This window comes from Pteropus alecto, unplaced genomic scaffold (assembly GCF_000325575.1).
Source record: "Pteropus alecto unplaced genomic scaffold, ASM32557v1 scaffold92, whole genome shotgun sequence".
NCBI classification, from domain to species: Eukaryota; Metazoa; Chordata; class Mammalia; order Chiroptera; family Pteropodidae; genus Pteropus; species Pteropus alecto.
The window spans coordinates 916,660-937,925 of record NW_006432447.1 but is presented as its reverse complement, the minus strand read 5'-3'; the positions used below and the strand labels follow the sequence as shown (position 1 = coordinate 937,925).

Genomic DNA, 21,266 nt, shown 5'->3' with positions numbered 1-21,266 from the left:
CGTGCTAAAAAATAAGAAAGTGATCAAAGCAAACAAACCACCTCACAATGAGAGAGATATGTCAAAGGGACACAGAAAACCAACTGAAAGCTTCCAATGGCCACAGTTATAACAATATGAGCAAAAAATAAAGTAGAATAAAGTACTATAACCCAGAGTATAAACTAAATGTTCATGAGTCCATACAGAATAGATTGAATGAATGAAGAGACAAATTTAGGGTGCAGAAGAATTCCAAATAAATTATACAGATGCCCCCCTTACGAAGGTGGACTAAACTCTCTACTCCTCAAATGTGGTCTCCACATAATGACTTCCTTTCAAAGACACTGGTATGGAAAGTGGGGGAGGATAAAGAGTCACTTTACAGAAGAGAAATATGACAAACACTACCTCAGGCAAGTGTTCAAGGTTCACATCAACAACAAGTCATGCTGATAGTATGCACCCTTGATATGCTGTGATAAACCCATAACCCCAATCTAATCATGACAAAAACATCAGAAAAATCTCAGCTGAGGTATATTTTACAAAAATGCCTGGCCAGTATGCCTCAAAATTTTTCAAAACACGGGAAGTCAGAGACTGTATCATGGCCAAAAGGAGACTAAGGGTGCATGACTGTGAAATGTAATGTGGTATCCTGAATGCTTTCCTGGAACAGAAAGAGACATTAGCTAAAAACTAAGGATATCTGAATAAAATATGGACTTCCATTAATTATAAGGTACCAATGTTGGCTCATTAATTGTAAAAAATGTATTAGACTAATGTAGGATGTCAACAGTTGGGGAAACTAAGAGGTTTATGAAAACTCTCTGTGCTATCTTTATAATTTTTCTGTAAACCTAAAACTATTCTAAAATTTAAAGTTTTTTTTAAGGCACATTAACAGTGTCAAAGGCTGATAAATTAAACGCCAAAGGCCAAGAGCAGTTTCAGTGGGTTCAAAGAGTGAAAAGCCAGATACACTGGGCGGAGGAGTGAATGAAAGTAGAGAATGGAATTGTTTATGTATAGCTTCTTCCCAGAACTCTGACAATGAGGGGGAGAACAAATTAGAGCTGGAAGTAGATATCGAGTTGAAGAAAGTGGGTTTTGTTTTTGCTTTGTTTTGTTTTTAATCATCGTATAATTCACATACCCAAATAGTCACTTTTTAAAGTATACAATTCAGTGGTTTCCAGTATATTCACAAAGTATAATCATCCCCACTAATCTATTTCCAGAACATTTTGATTATCTTGAAAAGAAGAGGTAAAGTTAAAGGAGACCTAAATAAATGGAATATGTTCATGAACAGGGAGACAGTATCCGTTAAGATGTCAATAAAACCAAAGTGGTCTACAGACTCAATGCAATCTCTATCAAAGTTCTATTTCTTTTTCATAGAAATGTAAAAGCTCATCCTCACATTCATGTGGACTTACGAGGAGTCCTAAACAGCCAAAACAATCTTGAAAAAGAAAAATAAAGTTGGAGGACTCATAATTCTCAACTTTGATACTTATTACAAAACTATAGTAATTAAAACATTATGGTACTGACACAAAGAGAGACATATAGACCAATGGAATAGAATAAAAATCCTCAAATTAAACTCTCATATATATGGTCAATTGATTTTTAACAAGGGTGCCACGACCATTCAATGGGAAAACGACAGTCTTTTCAGCAAATGGGTGCTAAGAAAACTGGATATCCACATGCCAGTTTGACCCTTACCTTACATCATATATAAAAATTAACTCAAAAGGGATCAAAGACCTAATCTAAAGAGCTAAAATTATTAAATTCTTAGCAGAAAATGTTAAAGAAAATCTTCATCACACTGGATTTGTCAAACATTTAATGGATATGACACCAAAAGCACAGGCAAGAAGAAAAAAATAGATTAATTGGAATTCATCAAAATAAATAACTTGTGCAAATCAAAGATTGCTATCAAGAAAGTGAAAAGGCTACCTATTGAATGGGAGAAAATATCTGCGAATCATTTATCCCACAAGGGATTAATAGCCAGGATATATAAAGAATTCCTAAAACTCAATCCCCCAAACCAAGCAATCCAATTCAAAAATGGGCAAAGGACCTGAACAGACATTTCTTCAAAAAAGATATACAAATGGCCAATAAGCATATGAAAGAAAAGATGTTTAACATTACTAAGTCATTAGGCAAATGCAAATCAAAACCACAGCAAGACATCATTTCACACCTACTAGGATGGCGATAAAAAACAAAACAAAACAAAACTGAGACCAGAGACTCAAACAGATGCATGTATAACAATGTGCACAGTAGCAAAAAGGTGGAAATAACTCCTGTCCATTAACACCTGAATGGATAACCAAAATGTGGTAAATATGATGGAATATTACTCATCCACAACAAAGAATGAAATTTTGATGTATGTTACAACAATATTGATAGACCTTGAAAACACGATGCTTAGTGAAATAAGACAGGCACAAAATGACAAATACTGTACGATTCCACTTATATGAGGTACCTAGAATAGGCAAAGTCAAGAAAGAGAAAACAGAATAGAAGTTATAGGGGCTGGGGAGAGGGGAGAAATTGCTTATAGGGTACAAAGTTTTTGATGGGAACGATGAAGTGTTGAGTATAAAGAGTGGTGATGACATTATACAACATTGTTAATGTATTTAATGCCACTGGATTGTACATTTACCAGTCATTAAAATGATAAATATTCTATTATGTATATTTTACCACAAGAGCAGTCATTCTCTATTGCTCCTCCCTGCCCCCCATCCCTGGCAACCACTCATCTATGTTTTGTCTCTATGAATCTGCCTATTCTAGACATTCCATATAAAATAAATCAAATTATATTTGCCCCTCTGACTGGCTTCTTTCACCTAGCATAATGTTTCCAAGGTTTGCCCATGCTGGAGCATACATCAGTACTTCATTTCTTTTTATTGCTGAATAATATTCCATCGTATAGATAGACCACTTTTGTTTATCAATTCACCAGTTGATGGACATTTGGGTTGTTTCTACTTTTTGGCTAGAAACATTGATATACAAATTTTTGTGTAGACATATGTTTTTAAATCTCTTGGGTACAGTCCTAGGAGTGAAATTGCTGGGTTATATGGTAACTTTATGTTTAGTTGCTTGAGGAATAGCCGGAATGCTTACCAAAGCAGCTGCATCATTTTACATCCCCACTAGTAATATACGTAGGTTCTGATTTCTCCATATCCTCTCCAATACTTGTTATTATCTGTCTTTTTTATCCTAGCAAGTCTAATGGGGTGGAGTGGCATCACACTGTGGTTTTAATTTGCATTTCTCCAATTACAATGATGCGGAGAATCTTTTCATGTGCATATTGATCATCTGTATATCTTTTTTAGAGAATGTCTATTTAAATCCTTTGCCTTGTTTTAAATTGGGCATTTATCATTTTTTTCTTATTGAGTTGCAACAGTTCTCTGTATATTCTAGATGCTACTCTCTTATCAGATATATAATTGGCAACTATTTTCTCTCATTCCATGATTTTTCTTTTCACTTTCTTGACAGTGTCTGTCATGAACTGAATATCTGTGTCTTCCCCAAATTCATATGTTGAAGCCCTAATCTCCAATGCAATGGTATTTGGAGAGAGGGTCTTTGGCAGTAATTAGGGTTAGATGAAGTCATAAGGGTGGGGACCTCATGATGTGACTCATGCTCTTATAAGGGACACCAGAGAGCTTGTGCTCTCTCTCTCTCTTTTATGTGAAGACATAGTGAGAAGTCCTTAGTCTGTAAGGAAGGAAGAGAGCTCTCACTAGGAATCAAATGGGCTGGCTCCTTAATCTTAGACTCCCAGCCTCCAGAACTATGAGAAATATATTTCTGTTGTTTAAGCCACCCAGTCTATGGCATTTTGTTATGGCAGTCTGAACTAACACAGTATCCTTTGAAGCACAAAAATTATTAATTTTAATGAAACCAATTTATTTATTTTTTTCTCTTGTTGCTGTACTTTTGGCATCTCATTTAGAAAACCACTAAAGATTTATGCCTATGTTTTCTTTTAAGAGTTTTACAGTTTTAGTTCTACATTTTGGTCTTTGATTCAGTTTGAGTTACTTTTTGTATATAGCGAGAGAAAGGGGTCCCCTTACTATTTTGCATGTGACTGTCCAGTTGTCCCAGAACCAGTTTTTAAAAAGGCTATTCTTCCAATGAATTGTCTTGGCATCTTTGTCAAAAAATCAATTGAACATAAATGTGAGGATTTATTTCTGAACTTCCAATACTATCCTGTTAATCTATGCATTTAATCTTTACATCAGTAACACATGATCTTTATACCTGTAGCTTTTTAGTAAGTTTTGAAATCAGAAAATATGTCTTCCAACTTTTTTAACCTTTTTCAAGATCACTTTGGCTATTGTGGGACTCTTACATTTCCATATGAATTTTAGAATCAATTGGTCAGTTTCTGTGAAAGAAGCACTGAGATTTTGGTAGGAACTGCATTGAATCTATAGATGAGATGGAGGCAATACTGACATCTTAACAGTATTAAAAACCTGCCAATCCGATAACATGGAATGTCTTAGGTCTTCTTAATTTTTTTCAATGTTTTATAGTTTTCAGTGTATACATCTTATACTTCCGTTAAATTTATTCCTAAGTATTTTATTCTCTGCTGCTTTTTTACATACAATTGTTTTTTAAAAAATATTTTTAGCTTTCTTGAGACATAATTGACATGTAATGGAATTGTTTTCTTATTGTAATTTTCAAGTGGTTCATGACTAGGTATAGAAATATAACTGACTTTTGTATATCGATCTTGTATCCTATAACCTTGCTAATAATATCACTTATTAGTTCTAGTAGTTTTGTTGTGGATTCCTGAGGATTTTTATATAAAAGACCATGTCATCTGCAAATAAGAGAGAGTTTTACTTCTTCCTCTCCAATCTGATGCCACTGGTTTGTTTTTCTTGCCTAACTGTCCTGATTTGTTGTTGCTGCTGCTGCTGTTGTTTTTAATGTGGGACAAAGCATTTTTAAAAACCCATAGGAAGGAAGTAGTATAAGGGTAGTAATCAGTGGAGTGAGGTCTCTAAGGAAACAGAAAGGAACAGGCTTCAGAATACAGATGAAAGGATTCACTTTAGCAAGAGCAGCTGTACATCTTAATTGTAACAGCCCATAGGCAAGGGCATATTGAGAAGGATAATGTCGATCGGGCAATGCAGCACTGAACTCAGTTCAGTTAAAGATCTTAAATCCAGGAGGTTGAATCTCTTTGTTCAATAGCATTCTGCAACTGTAAGAAGGATGGCTGGACTGCTTCCGGGTTAGAGTTTTGCTAACAAGTAATACAGAAGAGAAAGGAATGGAGTGTGAAACAGTATGGTATGTATACAGAAATGATACTGCAGTAAGAGATGAGATCTGAGAAGTAAGCAGGAACCACATTCTTTCATTGACTCCACAAATATTTATTGAGTGCTTACTATGTGCCGAGCATTTTTCTAGATGCTAGAGATAAATAGGGAATAGAACCAAGTCCCTCCCCTCATTGAGCTTACATTCTGATGGGGAAGAGAATTACAAACACATACACATATAAAACTGGATAGTAATATATGCTCATTATAATATTCACAGAAAAATAAGGAAGGTATTAAGAAAAAGAGATTATTAGTCCCCATGGACAAAACTAAAACAATATATTTTCTTCCATTTTTTTTCTGTGCAGTTTTGTATTTATATTATTATAATCATATTACATTTGTTCCTACTATTTTCAAGTTTGAGAAACCTTTTGCAACAATTTAAAAAACTGTACAGAAAGCTACATGTTAAGTCATAATTTTAGAACGTTAAGGAAAATATGGTTAAGCTAATAATACCTCATTAGTAATTCACATTAAAGTGAATTTAAAGTTTACTAACCATATCCTCATCAACATATATAGGTAAGATATCTTCCAATTAATCTAAGATCAAAGGTTGAGAAACCACTGTCATACTATTTATAAGTTTCTACACCTTGTTTTTTCACTTTGCCTTAGATTTCAAACATTTCCTCCATATTTTACAAGTTATATCTAAATAGTTAAATAGCTATGTAATATTCCATTGAGTAGAAACACTGTAAATTACTTATCCATTCCTTCATTGTCAGACAGATTGTCTTCACTTATTACTGATAAATGGTACCACAATAAATATATTTTTAAATTACTTTCTAGTTCTGCTTCTGGTATAACCATTTAGCTCTTATTGAATCATCACTCTAGCAGATAAAAACTAAATTCTAAATAAAACATAAAAAACAACTATCTCAAAGCAAGAGAGGGACCAACATTTGTGTAGCCAGGTGAGTTTCCATTTTCTATGGCTTTTAGCTAGAAGGGAGGTACCAGTCTGTGCTACGTAGGGTTCTAAAACTCCCATAGAATCTATGGCCATGCCACCCTGAACAAGCCCAACCCTGTCTGATCTCGGAAGCTAAGCATGATTGGGCCTGGTTAGTGCTTGGATGGGAGACCACCTAGGAAGACCAGGTGCTGTAGGTGTAAAAACTTAAAAAATAAGGGATTATAAACTAGAAGGGAGGTACCAGTCTGTGCTACGTAGGGTTCTAAAACTCCCATAGAATCTATGGCCATGCCACCCTGAACAAGCCCAACCCTGTCTGATCTCGGAAGCTAAGCATGATTGGGCCTGGTTAGTGCTTGGATGGGAGACCACCTAGGAAGACCAGGTGCTGTAGGTGTAAAAAATTAAAAAATAAGGGATTATAAACTAGTAAGGTCCTTGTAATCTGTGAGGTCAACCAACGGTTGCCTCACCTAACAAAATTAAATAAATAATAAAACTCCTATAGAAAAAATATAACCTTACTGGCTTAATAAACTATATAACAGAGTTTAGGATAAACATAATTGCTGAAAAGGGGAGAAATTATGAGAAGAGACCCAGACAGGGGAAACCCCAAATTTTGGGTATAAACTCTGTCTCAATCTTTGACTGACTCTTGAAGCAGACATCATGGGATAGACTCTAAGCATCCTAGTTAAGGCTAAAAAAATTTTTAAACTAAATTAAGATTTGAGTTGCCACTCCACCAAAGTGAAGATAGAGTTTGCAGTCAGCATCCAATAAAGTTAAGTTCCCACTAAAACAAAAAGAACACTCTTGGGAGAATGTAAACAAATCCAGAGTCTTTACAACATATTTACAACGTCCAGGATATATCTGAAATCTTCCAACATATGAAGAAATAAGGGAGCATGATCCATTCTCTAGGGAAAAGGCAATCAATGAACTTAATCCTAAGATAACTCAGATGTTAGAACCAACAGAGAAAGATTTTAAAGCAGCTATTATAACTAAACCTTCTACTTCATAACTTGGTATCCCCTCCTTTCATCACTCTATTATCAATAACCCTACTCAATACCATAGTTCTCCTTATCTACCAAGCCTGTAGATCCTAGCTCCTTCTCCTGACCTGAATATTACATCTTATTAAAGCAGAGATTGCCAACTATGTATCTTGAATAGGCTATGTGTTACTAAGATACTGACATCCTCAGCCTTTGGGGCAGCCAGGGGTGGCCTGGGACAGCTGGAGCTCCTGGCTAGCTTACCCCTGACTTTAAGCAGCCTCCTTTGTTTAACCCTAATGTCTCCGATAAATGTTATCACTTTCCATTTATGCCATAGTGTGAAAAAAAAATTGAGAAGCATATAAAGGACTTCAGTAGACATTTCTCCAAAGAAGATATACAAATGACCGATATGCACATGAGAAGATGCTCAATATCACTAATCATTAGGGAAATGCAAAACAAAACTATACTAAGATACTACCTCACACCCATTAACATGATGAATATTAAAAAAAAAACAAAACAGGAAATAACAAGAGTTAGTAAGGATGTGGAAAAGTTGTAACACTTGTGCACAGTTGGTAGGAACATAAAGTGGTACAGGTGCTGTGGAAAACAAAATGACAATTCCTCAAAAAATTAAAAATAGAATTATCTTATGACCTAGCAATTCCACTTCTAAGTATAAACCCAAAAGAAAAAAAAGCAGGGTCTTGAGGAGATATTTGTACTCCCGTGTTCATAGCAGCATTACTCACAATAGCTAAAACATAAAAGCAACTCATGTGTCCATCAACTAATGAATAGATAAGCAAAATGTGGTATAAGGCCCACTTATCTGAGAGGAATATGTTCCAAGACCTTAATGGATGCAAAACTGGAAAACAAAATGACAATTCCTCAAAAAATTAAAAATAGAATTATCTTATGACCTAGCAATTCCACTTCTAAGTATAAACCCAAAAGAAAAAAAAGCAGGGTCTTGAGGAGATATTTGTACTCCCGTGTTCATAGCAGCATTACTCACAATAGCTAAAACATAAAAGCAACTCATGTGTCCATCAACTAATGAATAGATAAGCAAAATGTGGTATAAGGCCCACTTATCTGAGGGGAATATGTTCCAAGACCTCAGTGGATGCAAAACTGGATAGTACCAAACCCTTTTTATACTATGTTTTTTCCTATACATACATACAACTTAGAGGAAGTACTTTATGGCTTCTCTTTGGCATATCCGGATTGCCAGCATCATTACTACTGTGCTTTGGGGCCATTATTAAGTGAAATAGGGTTACTTGAACATGAGCACTGCAATACTGATAGTCGATGATACCAACAGTTGATTTGATAATCAAGCCAGCTACTAAGTGACTAAAGGAAGAGGAGCACCTGAACAAAGGGATGATTCACTTCCCGGGCGGGACAGCATGGAATTCCATCATGCTACTTAGAACAGCATGCAATTTAAAACTTACAAATTGTTTATTTCTGGAATTTTCCATTGACTATTTTTGGACCATGGTTGATCATGGATAACTGAAACTGCACCGCGGATAAGGTGAGACTATTATATAGATGTACAATGGAATAGCCTTAAAAAGGAAGGAAATTCTGACATAATGCTACAACATGGGTGAACTTGAGGTCATTGTGCTAATGAAATAAGCAAGTCATGAAAATGCAAATACAGTGTGATTCCACTTACTTGAGATACCTAGGGTAGACAAAACCATAAAAATAGAAAGTAGAATGGTGGCTTCCAGGGGTTGAGGGGAGGGGGAAAGGAGGATTTAATTATTTAATGAGCATAGAGTTTTAGTTCTGCAAGATGAAAAGGGTTATGGAGATAAATGGTGGTGACGGTTGCACAATATACATGTACTTAATACCACCAAACTGTACACGTAAAAATGGTTAAAGTGGTAAATTTTATGTTATGTGTATTTTACCACAATAAAAAAGTTGAAAAAAAAATTGAGAAGCATTAAGGCTTTAAGTATCTTTTATTGCTTCAAAATATGTATTTAAACTCTCAGAATAATTCTATTGACATTATTATTATTAAGCCAGACATTTTTATGCTGAAATACAGATTTCTCTATGTAGCTCACCTTAGACTTAAACCCTCTGATGAAGCTGGTGATTCAGTCATAGCTGTTTGTATTATAATGGCATACATTTTGCTGTTACTTTTTATAATGGAAAATTTCAATCATATACAAAGAGAGAATGGAATAATGAAACTCCATAATAGCTGTCACTCCACTTAAACAATTAATCAATTCATAAGCAATTTTATTTTATCTATAATTGCACCTACTTTACTCTTCTTCCTCCAGTGGATTATTTTAAGCCCATCTCAGATATCATATCAATGATGTCTAGAAGTAATTACCATAAATGTTTCAGTAGTTACCTCTCTATACTAAAAGATACTATTGAAAGATACATATTGAAAGATACCACCAGTGTCCTGCATAAACGCCTATACTGGATTATATCAGATTTTTGATATAAACATTCCCGCAGTAAGCCATATATTAGACACAGGAATTACAACACATTCATTCATTCCATTGTAGTCCCTTAAAAGTTAGACCACTAGGAAGTAGGGCTCTCAAACAGGAAAATCAAGAAGAAAATGGCTTAAATAGTTTCAATTGTAATAGGATCACTGATCAAGTATGGTCTTAGAGACCTCTTAGAAAAGAGATGGAGAAAAGTCACCCACACGTTTTCTCTCTCTCCACCTCTTAGCGGTAACTGACCTTCATATGATATGAGTTACTTGGTATATAATAACATGGTAATAGAATATATAAAATAAATCGTGTAGCTTCATGTTTGATAAAACAAATGCAATAAAACTAGCTCAATGCAGAAAATTTTAATTCAACTGTCCTTACCTTTTGTTGGACTCAGATTCTGATCTATAAATCCTCTTAGTTCTGCATTTGTGGAACTCAAACCAACCTGAATAAAATAGTTTTAAAAGTTAAAAAGAAGATCTTATTATATGATCATTTAATAAACTATTTTATACCTTCCACCAGACTAATTACATTGACTATAGGAGTAGGATTAAAACGAAAATGTTGCCATATTACTTGAAATGGGAAAAATATTAATTGTTCAGATTAAGGCAAAAATTAATAAAATGTTATTTATGAGCAAAACTTAGGTCCACAGATTTAACTGATTTTTTTTTGAAAACAAGTAATGTAGCAGCTGTGAAGTTGCCAATAGTTATACCAAAATTTCACTATGATTGCTGCCCTTAATTTTTACTGTTCAAAATCACTGCCTATAATGCTTTTCAACATTATGACACATATGGATCAAATAAAGACCATTAATACCACAATGCAGAGGTGAGGTCCACTGGCTCAGGTCCAACTGCTCAGGTTCAAACTATAGCCTACTATGTGTGTGGCCATGGCCAAGTCACACAAGTTCTCTGTACCTCAGTCACCTCATCTATAAGTTGGAGGGTGCTAGAAGTACTTACCAATTCATGTAGTTAGAAAGATTAAGATAATTTATGCAAAGCATATAGCACAGTGGTTGGCACAGAGACTCAATCCATGTTAACATTCATTATTATTAGTATGATACTTGAGGAACTACCTATAGCAAGTATGTTTATAAATCCATCTTCAGACAATTTATTTTATTTAATGTGCTGTCCACTGGACTACCTCAAGTCAGAGCTGAATATGGTAGTATCATCAGTTTTAAAAATTTATTATAGAGTCGGGAGGAAAAAGAAACCTGTTTTTGAAAACGTGACATAAAGCAAGCATCCAATAAATGGTTCTATGATTACTATCATAATATTGTTTTAATCCTTATAGATTTGTAATCTTGAAACATAATTGCTAATTTAGTACCTCAAATATCCTTTCAAAGTACTACCACACTGAAAGGATTTTAAAGCACACAAAGCTTTATAACTTTATACCTGTGCACTTGTCTTTATGTTTTTAAACTATCCACTGCTTTAACATTATATATTCCACATAAGAACTCACTTCATACTTGACAATTTCATAATATAAGAGCTAATTATTTCATTATTTTTTAATTCAAATGCTTTACTAATAGCTATTTCTTTTTGTCAAAAGAGATATGTTACCAGAAATATTTCTACATATTGTTCACATCATGAAAAAGTAATTCTATGCAAACCTATCTCTAGCATCTAATATTAAATTTTCATAACAGCAGCTGAGACGAAGACATCTAAAACATAGCTTCTTAATTCTATGGAGATAATGGTGTAGATACTTAATTCTGTCTAGCTTCTTACAAGTATTCTGTTAGAAGTAAAGTAAACCCTTCCCAACAAAATCTGTAACAAATTACCAATGCATGGATCTGAGTTGCTGGCAAATATTAATCTTAAGTATTCAATTTATAAATACCAAGAGTTACTGTGGCATCACTGACATGCCTCCACTTTTTAAACTCTTCTGCTATAAAAAGGAGAGAAAGATGAAACTTCCGTTGGTGTTCTACTATAAAAAGAAAGCATAGAAGGCAAAGACAGCCTTTACTATATTCATGCTTAATACAATGTGACCTTTTAGTACATTTATTACAATGTCTTCAAAAGCATCAGTTCATATATTTTTGTTATTATACAAAGATAACGGCAAAAACCTCAACTAAAACCACATAGTCATAGTCGAGAGTTCACAGTTACTGGGTTACTGTTATGTTTATAAACACCTGCTCTTAATGTCCAACTTCTGCAGAGGGAAGCAGCAAACGAATTCGGAAACTTTTTAAGCAGCTGTACACCTGCACCCTAATAACCAACATATTATAATCTAAAAAGATAAAGGTCAATTGCGAATCAATATGGTATGCTAATTTTGGTCTCATAGATGGAGGGAAAGTATTAGAGCTTATATAACTGCTACCAAAATTTATATAATTAAACCTTCAAAAATGTGTTTATTTCTGCTTTCATGAACACTTTACAGTTTAAAGACTCAAAGAAAAAGTAGATTGTTTGAGAATAGAAAAAGTTGGCACAAAAACGCTTTAAAAATACTACCTATTCTTTCCTTTTTGTATCTAGTTAAAAAGAATCTTTCTATGTTTCACGAAGCAAGAGAAAAAAGTGAACTCATTTTATGTAAAACTTTTCATCTAAGAAGGTCCTGAGAAAAGTTTTCCATCTGGATATCCAAACACTGTGTTTAATACTATAAGCAGTCACTAAATGTCTGTTGAATAAAAAAACCTTCAAGCTCAATTTTTAAGAATCAGACCAGATTCCTCAACAACTGCATTACAATTTCACTGATACTTAACATTTCAGATTGACAAACAAAATTCAGAGTGAGATGATCTGTTCTCAAAGTTCAGCTCTACCATTTACAAGCAAGGAGATCTTGGAACAGTCACTGTAAAATGAGGATGACAATATATATGTGTATGACAAACTCAGAAAGCTCCAAAGATCAAATCAAATGACAATGTGAACATACTGGTTAATGGCAAAGTAATAGTCAAGTAGGCACTGTTATTCAAATGGCGATAGCTTTTAACACTTCAACACTGACATAGGTACTTCATAAAAGAGAAATGCAAATAGACCAATAAACATACAGAATAATAGTTTGACCTAATTAGTGATCAGAGAAATGAAATAAATCGCATACCATTTTTGCTGATTAGATTAGCAAAGATTAAAGAAAATAAATGGAAATGGCACGCTTATACACCACTGATGAATATATAAATTGGTACAATCTTTCTGAAATATGATTTAGTAATATGGATCAAAAACTCCCCAAAAGCACACTCAGTGTGAGCCAGTAATTTCCTAAGACATTGCCTCACGGAAATAATCTAATGAGTAAGCAAAAATAAACAAAAAAAAAATTAAAAAGAAAAAACTGAAAATAACTTAATGGCCAATATCAGGAAACTGGTATAAGGTCCATACATGAAACAGCTATATTGTTGCAGAGATATCAAGACAAGATGACATTGATCACAGCAATTAAGCTAAACAGGTTACAAAACAGTATGACCTCATTTCTATTAAAAAATATATAACACACATACATTTGATGTATGTATATACACATTTGTGTACATACCAGATGTCTTCTGAGGCAAAATTTTGCTAGTTTCTTTTCTTTATCTGTGTTTTCTATTTTTCTTGTAATGAGTATTATGGCATATGTACTTTTTAAAAGATTCTTTGATGAAGCAAAAAGAAATGCACTTCAAATTATCTTTCAAATTCTTTATTGTATACTGGGTAAGCTTAAGTTAGAACACACCTGCATTTTTGGTCTAGAAGAATATCACGGGATACTAGATACTATTTGATAACAATTTTATCCCAAACACAATAAATATATTGTCAACTCTGTAGGACTTCCTTTTGTACAATGATGCTTCCCACAATCCATGTAGTTCTGGTAGGACTGTTAATCTTAGAACCTCAATTGTACCACGGCAGCAGAAATGGACACTGACCCAGACCTGACCATTTATGGTACCCCACTTCCTTCTCCACAGTGGCTTGCCTAAGCATATGGGCCAAGCAGGGTCAAACAAAGCTTTTCCATGGAATCTGCAATATAAATGCTAAAAAAGAAGACTTTCTTCTCTTTTTCTGAGATAAACATTCTAAGGCCACCATATATAGGGCTAAGAAGTAGAAAAAGAGAAACAGCCCTGACACCATCATTGGATTCCCTGAATGCAGATGTGTTTGAAGCCAGAGAGTACTCCAGACTTTTCGGTTATGTGAACCAACACATGCCACTTTTTTCCTTAAACTATTCTGAATTGGCTTTTTATCACTTCACTTGCAACCATAACAGACCTAGTATGGCATTAATAAAGCAAAAGCAACTCTTCAAAAAAGCCTGTTCTCAAAATAAAAATGCAAAATGGGAAACAAAAAATAAAGATGTAAATAACTGAATATGTTTAATAATGCCTTCATAAGACCTAGGCAATCTCTTCAATACCTAAGAGTCATTTTGCAGTGACATGATATACAACTGATCACTCCCACTTTCCTGAAACACTTTCCTCACTTGGCTTCTTCAGGCTAACACTGCCTCCTTCCTCCCTGGCCATTCCTTGAGTCTCCTTTGTGCTTCTCCTCCTCCGTAGATGCGGGAGAATCCCTGTGCTCAGACCTCGGTCCTCATGCATTATACATGCTCTATTCATGAATGACTATATAATCTCACGTAGTCTCACTACTTCAAAATAATTTAATATAAAATGACTCCGAAATTTCTATATCCAGCCCCAAGCTTTCGCCTGAGCTCCAAAGTCATTTATCAAACAGATTGCTTAGCCAGTGTCTCTACCTGGATGTTTTGAATAGAGTCAAAACAATTTTTGAGTTTGCCACAAAATCCTGCACTTCTCCAAGAGTTCCTCTTCTCATTAGACAGCGTAGCCATTTACCCCGTTATACAAGCCAAATACTGAAAAGTAGTCTTTAACTTCCTCCCTGCCCCTGTATCCTCATTACTCAGTAAGTCCTGATGGCTGTCCCTTTAAATATACCCTAGATCTGGCCACTTTCCCCATCTCCAATATCATGACGCCAGCCCAAATCACCACACTCTGTTGTCCGAACTACTGGGATAAGTACCGAATGCGTCTGCTCCTATTATGCCGCTCCCCCATCGATTCATGCAGTAGCCAGAAGAAACTTTTTAAAATGTTGAGTCAGGTCATGCAACTATCCTCAAAACCTCTAATAGCTCCTCACTGACATTTAAAATACATAGCCCTCATCCCAGTCTTCAAGGCTCCATATGAGCTGCCTCCTGCTTTCTTTCGGACTTCATCTCCTACTACTCTCCATTGCTTACTCTGTTCCATCTGTAAACTGGTCACCTTGCTGTTCCTTGAACAACCACACTTTCCCCTGCCTCTACGTGGAACGCTCTTTCCCCAGATACACACATGGCTGGCTCCTTCTTCTTGGACTGAGACTCAAGAGCACTGCTCTAAATGTCATTTCCTTAAAGAGGACTCTTCTGAGCTCCTAGTTGAAAGAACACTCCCTCATCTCCATCACTCTCTCTCCTATTATCCTGTTTTAATTTTTTTTATAACATTTATCATTACCTGACATTATATACCCATTTATTGTCTTCTCTCGTTACACTTTAAGCCCTAAGATGGCAGGAGCCTAGAACAGTGTCAGGCACATAACGTTTTTTGGACAAAGGTGTGAAAACGAGAAAGAATGAATTGCTTAGGGCATTATAAACTGGTATAATCCTTTTAGTAAGTACCTTGACAAACCATATTAAAAGCCACAAAAACACTCTTATCGACTGCAGAATGGCTAGTTAACTTGACTGGATATTTTCAGACAACCTATTTTGATTCTTTCCCATATGCTTCAGCCAAGTCTGAGGCTTGATCTCTCCATGTCCCTAACTCCAGAGTATTAGAAGAAGGTTAGTTCATCACTTATCATTCTCTCCCTCGGTTGCTATGGCAGAAGGAGAAACGTGTTGTTTGTTGTTTGATTTCTCCAAATATACAGACAAAATAATGGGAGTATAATTACCACCGAACTTCATAACATAAGGTTCAAATACTTTGTTACTTTCAGGAAACAAGTTTTAATATAGCAAACTGTACATATGGCTAGGAAGATTATATTTGATTCAAAGTACATTTTAAGCCAAAATATACTTGCTATTTAAATGTTAACCAGCCATATTGTTGATCAGAATAACTTTTACATCTCCTTTTTTTCTAAAGGAGAAAAAAATCAAGGTACTATCCAGCAAGGTAATTCTCAATACACAGACTACAATTTTGCCTTTTTCTTTTCTCCAAACAGTACTTCAACAAATATATACAACTTATCCCAACAAAATCAATTAAATGGTAATGAAGCATAAGCTATATCTGCTTATACTAATGCATGTTAAAAGCAAGGTTAATAACAGGAAAATAGAAATAAGTAATAAGCGTTTTTTTTTTTTAATGCTTTTCTTTAGATATATAATAGGTTGTAATTAGAACTATTTTTCTAGCTCACGAGGAGACCTTTTTAAATCGATATACTAATTCCTTCTCCTGGTCATAACTAAACAAACCACTAGTGGCTATCATACTCGAGCAGTGCCAGAGGTCCTCCCCAAGGAGTCTGAAACTGGAACAGACACCGACAGACAGAATCTGTCAGCCTGCCTCCCCCACTTCCTTAACATTTCTCGCTCTCTCTGAACAGGCTGGTTCTGTAGGATGGAGATGCTGACGGGAGAACCGAGGAAGATGATTTGCGGAGAGACAGAGTAATGAAGCAGATGCACAGAGACAAGCAGAAATGAGAACTGGAAACCAAGAACTGCCTCAAACCCTGATAGATTTCAAGTTCCCAGGCCCACTAAATTCCTACTCCTGAATTCCTTGAGACATCCCTGTATCTTTGTAATAAATTCTCTTTTTATTTAAGGTATTCTAAGCTGGTTTCTGTAAACTGTAATCAAAGATTCCAACATAATAATATGGGAACGGTAAAGTAATTATAGTAAGTTACTTCCCTGTATGTTTTAGTATTTATTTTCTAGCATAATCCTTCACCATAACTAGAAACAAATGCATTGATACAGGGTGACAATAAGAATGTACTTGAAAGGAAGTAGATTCAGAAAAGATAGTCTTGAGCAAAAGAAAAAACTGAATAATTTCTCCCCAAACATGTAAGGTCTAATATCCCCTCCGGAATTATGTCATAGAGGATGGCAGCTTCTTCTGGACAATGTCTAAGTATACACGCTTCCGTGAGTAAATCCAAAATTAAAAAATGAAGCCAAAGAAAACAGTGATTTTCTCAATAAGGCCAAGGAGCTCTCCAGCAAGTACTAAAACAAATTTATTACAGTACTCAATAATGGAGCAGGACGGGAAACTTTCTGGAGATAGCAATTTTGCAGCTGTTGAAAAGGAGCAATTTGGCAGCAATTTAAAAGAATGCTACCATGCCCATTTGAGTACTATACTCAACAGCAATAAAGTTTACTATCTCATCATTTGCATAAACAAAAACAATTATAAATTAATGCCAATAAACTGAATTTGATTAATCAGAATGGTAAAAAAGAAAATATCTTTAGGAAAAAGTACAACTCACTCTAAAAATACATTTAAAAATTTACAAATACTTACATTTTTTGCCGTCATGTCAAATTGTATTCGATTTAAAATTCTGGAAAGCCATTAAAAAACAAAAATTAAAAAAACTTTGTCTTCGATAATTCTTTGAAAGAACATCCTGTTAAAGAAGGAAAAAAGAGGGAATAGAATGTAATAATAATAATAGGCAACATTTATGTCATAAATTTATTATGTGACATATATTGTTCTTTAGGTGAATTGCCTAAAATAATCCTCACACTAAAACTATAAGATATGTGCCATTTTAATCCTCATTTTCTAGATAAAAATTGGGGTTTAGAGAGGTTAAATATTTTAATCAAGTCAACTCAGATAACAAGTGACAGAATCTGGGTCTTCAAATATTATACAATATTATATTACATTGCTTTAGACAATTCATTAAAAGAAATGCCAGGGCTTAGAGAAACAGCAAACTCCAGGGCCGGGAAAGGAAATGCATAAGATAAACCTAGAACATTTTATTGTACCTAAAGTAAAGAAGGGCTCAAAAAATGATGGAGACATCATTAAAGGGAGCCAGTTTAAAGGGCCACAAACTGTACAACTGAGGACCAAAATATATACAGATTAGCAACAGATTATAACAGACTATAATAAACCCATTGAAAACAAAATAACATTCCATATAAACAAATAGTGAGGAAGATGGGAAAGCTCTTCTTTACAATGCCAACTAATAAATATAAAAGGATGATAATTAGAAAACCACCAATTTGTGGTTTTCCACAACGGATTAGGCAGGAATCATCAATAGATGCTAAAACTAGTGGATGAGAGTTAGTGAGGAAAAAATGATATTTACATAGTCTTGAAATATCTCCCCACAGAATACATATCAATTCAAATTTTACAGTGAAGAAACCTGACAGACATCATTTTAGCCAAAGTGATCAAAGCCACCAAATGACCATCAACAATGGCAGGAACCAAAATCTGCATCTCCTCAGCTGCACTGAACTTGATATCACTTCTGAGGTATTTCCACCCAAAATGCATAATCTAAACCTAATTATGAGGAAATATCAAAGAAATTTAAATTGAGGGATATTCTGTAAAACAATAGTTTGAATTCTTCAAAAATGTTAATGTCATGAAAGACAAAAGCAGCCTGAGAAATAATTCCAGATTAAAAAAGACTAAAGTCACATGAAAGTTAAATTCAGCCTATGATTGATTCTAGACTGGCCTCTGGACCAGAAAAAATAACTGCTATTAAGACCATTGTTTTCTTATTGGGGCAATTGGAGAAATCAAAACACAGTCCACAGACTGGATAACAATATTGTTTCAGTGTTACATTTCCTGCTTTTGATCACAAAACTGTGTGTATGTGTGTTTTCTTAAGTATCCTTGCTCTTAGAAAAAATAAACCAAAATATTTAGGAGTGAAAGGGGTATATGAGCAGCAACTTACTTTCAAATGGTGAAAAAAATATGTAATCTGTATATACAGAGAAAGTGAGAATGATAAAGTATATGTGCCAAATGTTGACAATTGGTGAATCTGGGTAAAGGGTATTCAGGAATTCTTTGCCCTATTTTTACAGCATTTTTCTTATTTTAAATGATTTCAAAATTAAAACTTTATTAAGGCATTCAAGCAGAAGGATAAAATAAACCTTAATTTTGAAAAGACAATAAAAAAGGGCTTGAAAAAAATAGAGGCTTTAAATCTGCCTTATATGCTAGAATTAGAATCCAATAAAGCTCTGTGGAAAAAAGAGATGTTTTTACTTTTCAATAAAACATTGAGTTTATATTTTTTTCATTGATAAAGAAAACATAAATTTAAAACTCCAAGTAAGATTTGAACTACAACTCTGATTTTTGCTTTCCGACTGTAGCTGCAGATTTGCTCACAATGACTTAATATGAAAATTAAATTCCTACAGTGGAACTGTTTTACATTTATCAATTACTTGTTATTTCCTCTTTGGTATTACAAATATGAAAAAATAAAAAAGCATGAGTTCCTAATATCCCATTTACCAAACTATCTGACATAGTGAAACTAAGAATTTAAGTACTTACTCCATTTTGAAGATTAATATTTTTAACCAACCTTTATCTAATAGATCATACTTACAAAATTTGTCCACATTCAAAATCATCAAAAAGTACTAACAAATTTCAAAGAGGCAATATTATATAGTTTATGGTCCCTGACCGAAATGCAATTAAATTAGGAATCAGCCATTTAAAAAAAGTTAAGTCATGTATTTAGAAAATGAAAATATATTATTGCTCAAACAATCCATAAAGAGGGAAGTTTGAAATATTTAGAATGACAAAGAAAATAATAATAAAACTTGTAAAGTGTAGCTGAAATAGTACTCAGATGGAAATTTACATTTCTTTTAATTTATTAAGCAACCAACTTAAAGGCTTAAAAAGATCATTGAAAAACTCGAAGGAAGAAGAAAAGTAAAAGAACTAATGAAATAAAAAAAAAATCAAAATAACAACTGGTTTTAAGTGTCTTGCTTGAAGTATGCATCTAATAAATAAAGCAGCATTGTTAGCAGAGTGGAAAATGCATGAATTTTTTTTTAGGCTCAGTCTCAGCTCTCACACTTACTAGCTGTGTGACCTTGACCAAGTAACTTAACCTCTTTGAGCTTCAGTGTCCTCATCTGAAAAACAGGTATACTGAGATTTTCAGGGTTATGTTAGGAGTAAATTAGCTACAATGGAAGTGAAAATCATCAAATCCACCAAGTTAAATGCTCTCCAGTTTAAACATAAACACTGAATACTCCTAATCTCACACACACACATACACACACACACACGCACACACAATTTTAAATAGTTTAAAGGTCACCTTATAACCTATTGAAACGTAGTTGTAACAGAAAATATGGTCTTTTCTACCCATAGTACCTGCTATATTTTAGAATACCCAATATCATTTTCCTCTTCTTTCTTAGAAGTTGAAGGTGGTAATGTGCCCAACTAAAAATACATTCTCAGTCTTCTTCTCATGTAGGCTGACCATATGACATAATTCTGGCCAATGAAATGCAAGCAGACATTGTTGGGCTGAGCTACCAGGTTTCGCTAATAAATGTCCTTTTCCCCTTCTCCCCATTTCTTCATGTTCAGAGTATGGTTGTAATGGTCAGAGCTGCTTGTCTCCATGTTATCTGCTTTATTACTATATTCAGTATTCAATACCGTATTATATTTCCTAAGGGCTGAGCTATTGAGAGGCACTGGACTAGTCACCTAAATAAAAGAAATTAAGTGTTATTATTTCAGCACACTATAGCAATAGGCCACCAGTAAAAATACTGCTTAGCCACATCAATGAGCTTGATGAAAGAAAATTTTGTTTAGTATTCCTTTTGTATCTTCGCGTTGAAAAGAGAGCCAAAATGTATGAGTTGCTCGAGCAAATTTGCCTTAATGTCTCTGTGCCTTAATTTTCTCATCTGTAAAACAGGAATAGTATATCTACTTAATTAAATGAGTCAAGACGTGAAAGATTGTTAAGACACTACCCAGCACAAGGTTAGCACTCAATCAGTGTTAGGGAAAAAAGCAGTTCACTGATTTCTTAAGACAAATTAAGGTTTCTTCCTCCAAAATAGATAACACATAATTCTCACATAGTAGAAGTGAAAAATATCACAGCATAAGTTCAATTTAAAACAGGAAAAAAAAGTGTTTAATTGTTAA

The 21,266-nt window shown here is 34.2% G+C and overlaps 1 protein-coding gene and 2 pseudogenes across 1 annotated transcript in view; 2 read left to right on the top strand and 1 right to left on the bottom strand.

Moving 5' to 3' along the window:
* TFDP2 (transcription factor Dp-2) overlaps positions 1-17,653 on the bottom strand; it is a 113,094-nt gene extending 95,441 nt beyond the window's left edge. The window contains exons 1-2 of the mRNA XM_006907179.3: positions 17,574-17,653; positions 10,295-10,361 (exon numbers count right to left, since the gene is read on the bottom strand). Coding sequence (XP_006907241.1) covers positions 10,295-10,361; positions 17,574-17,588 — 82 coding nt within the window. The 5' untranslated portion in view covers positions 17,589-17,653. The remainder of the gene's footprint in view (positions 1-10,294; positions 10,362-17,573) is intronic.
* Positions 6,448-6,566, top strand: LOC112476000 (annotated as a pseudogene).
* On the top strand, positions 6,648-6,766 carry LOC112475999 (annotated as a pseudogene).
* Positions 17,654-21,266: the final 3,613 nt, after the last annotated feature.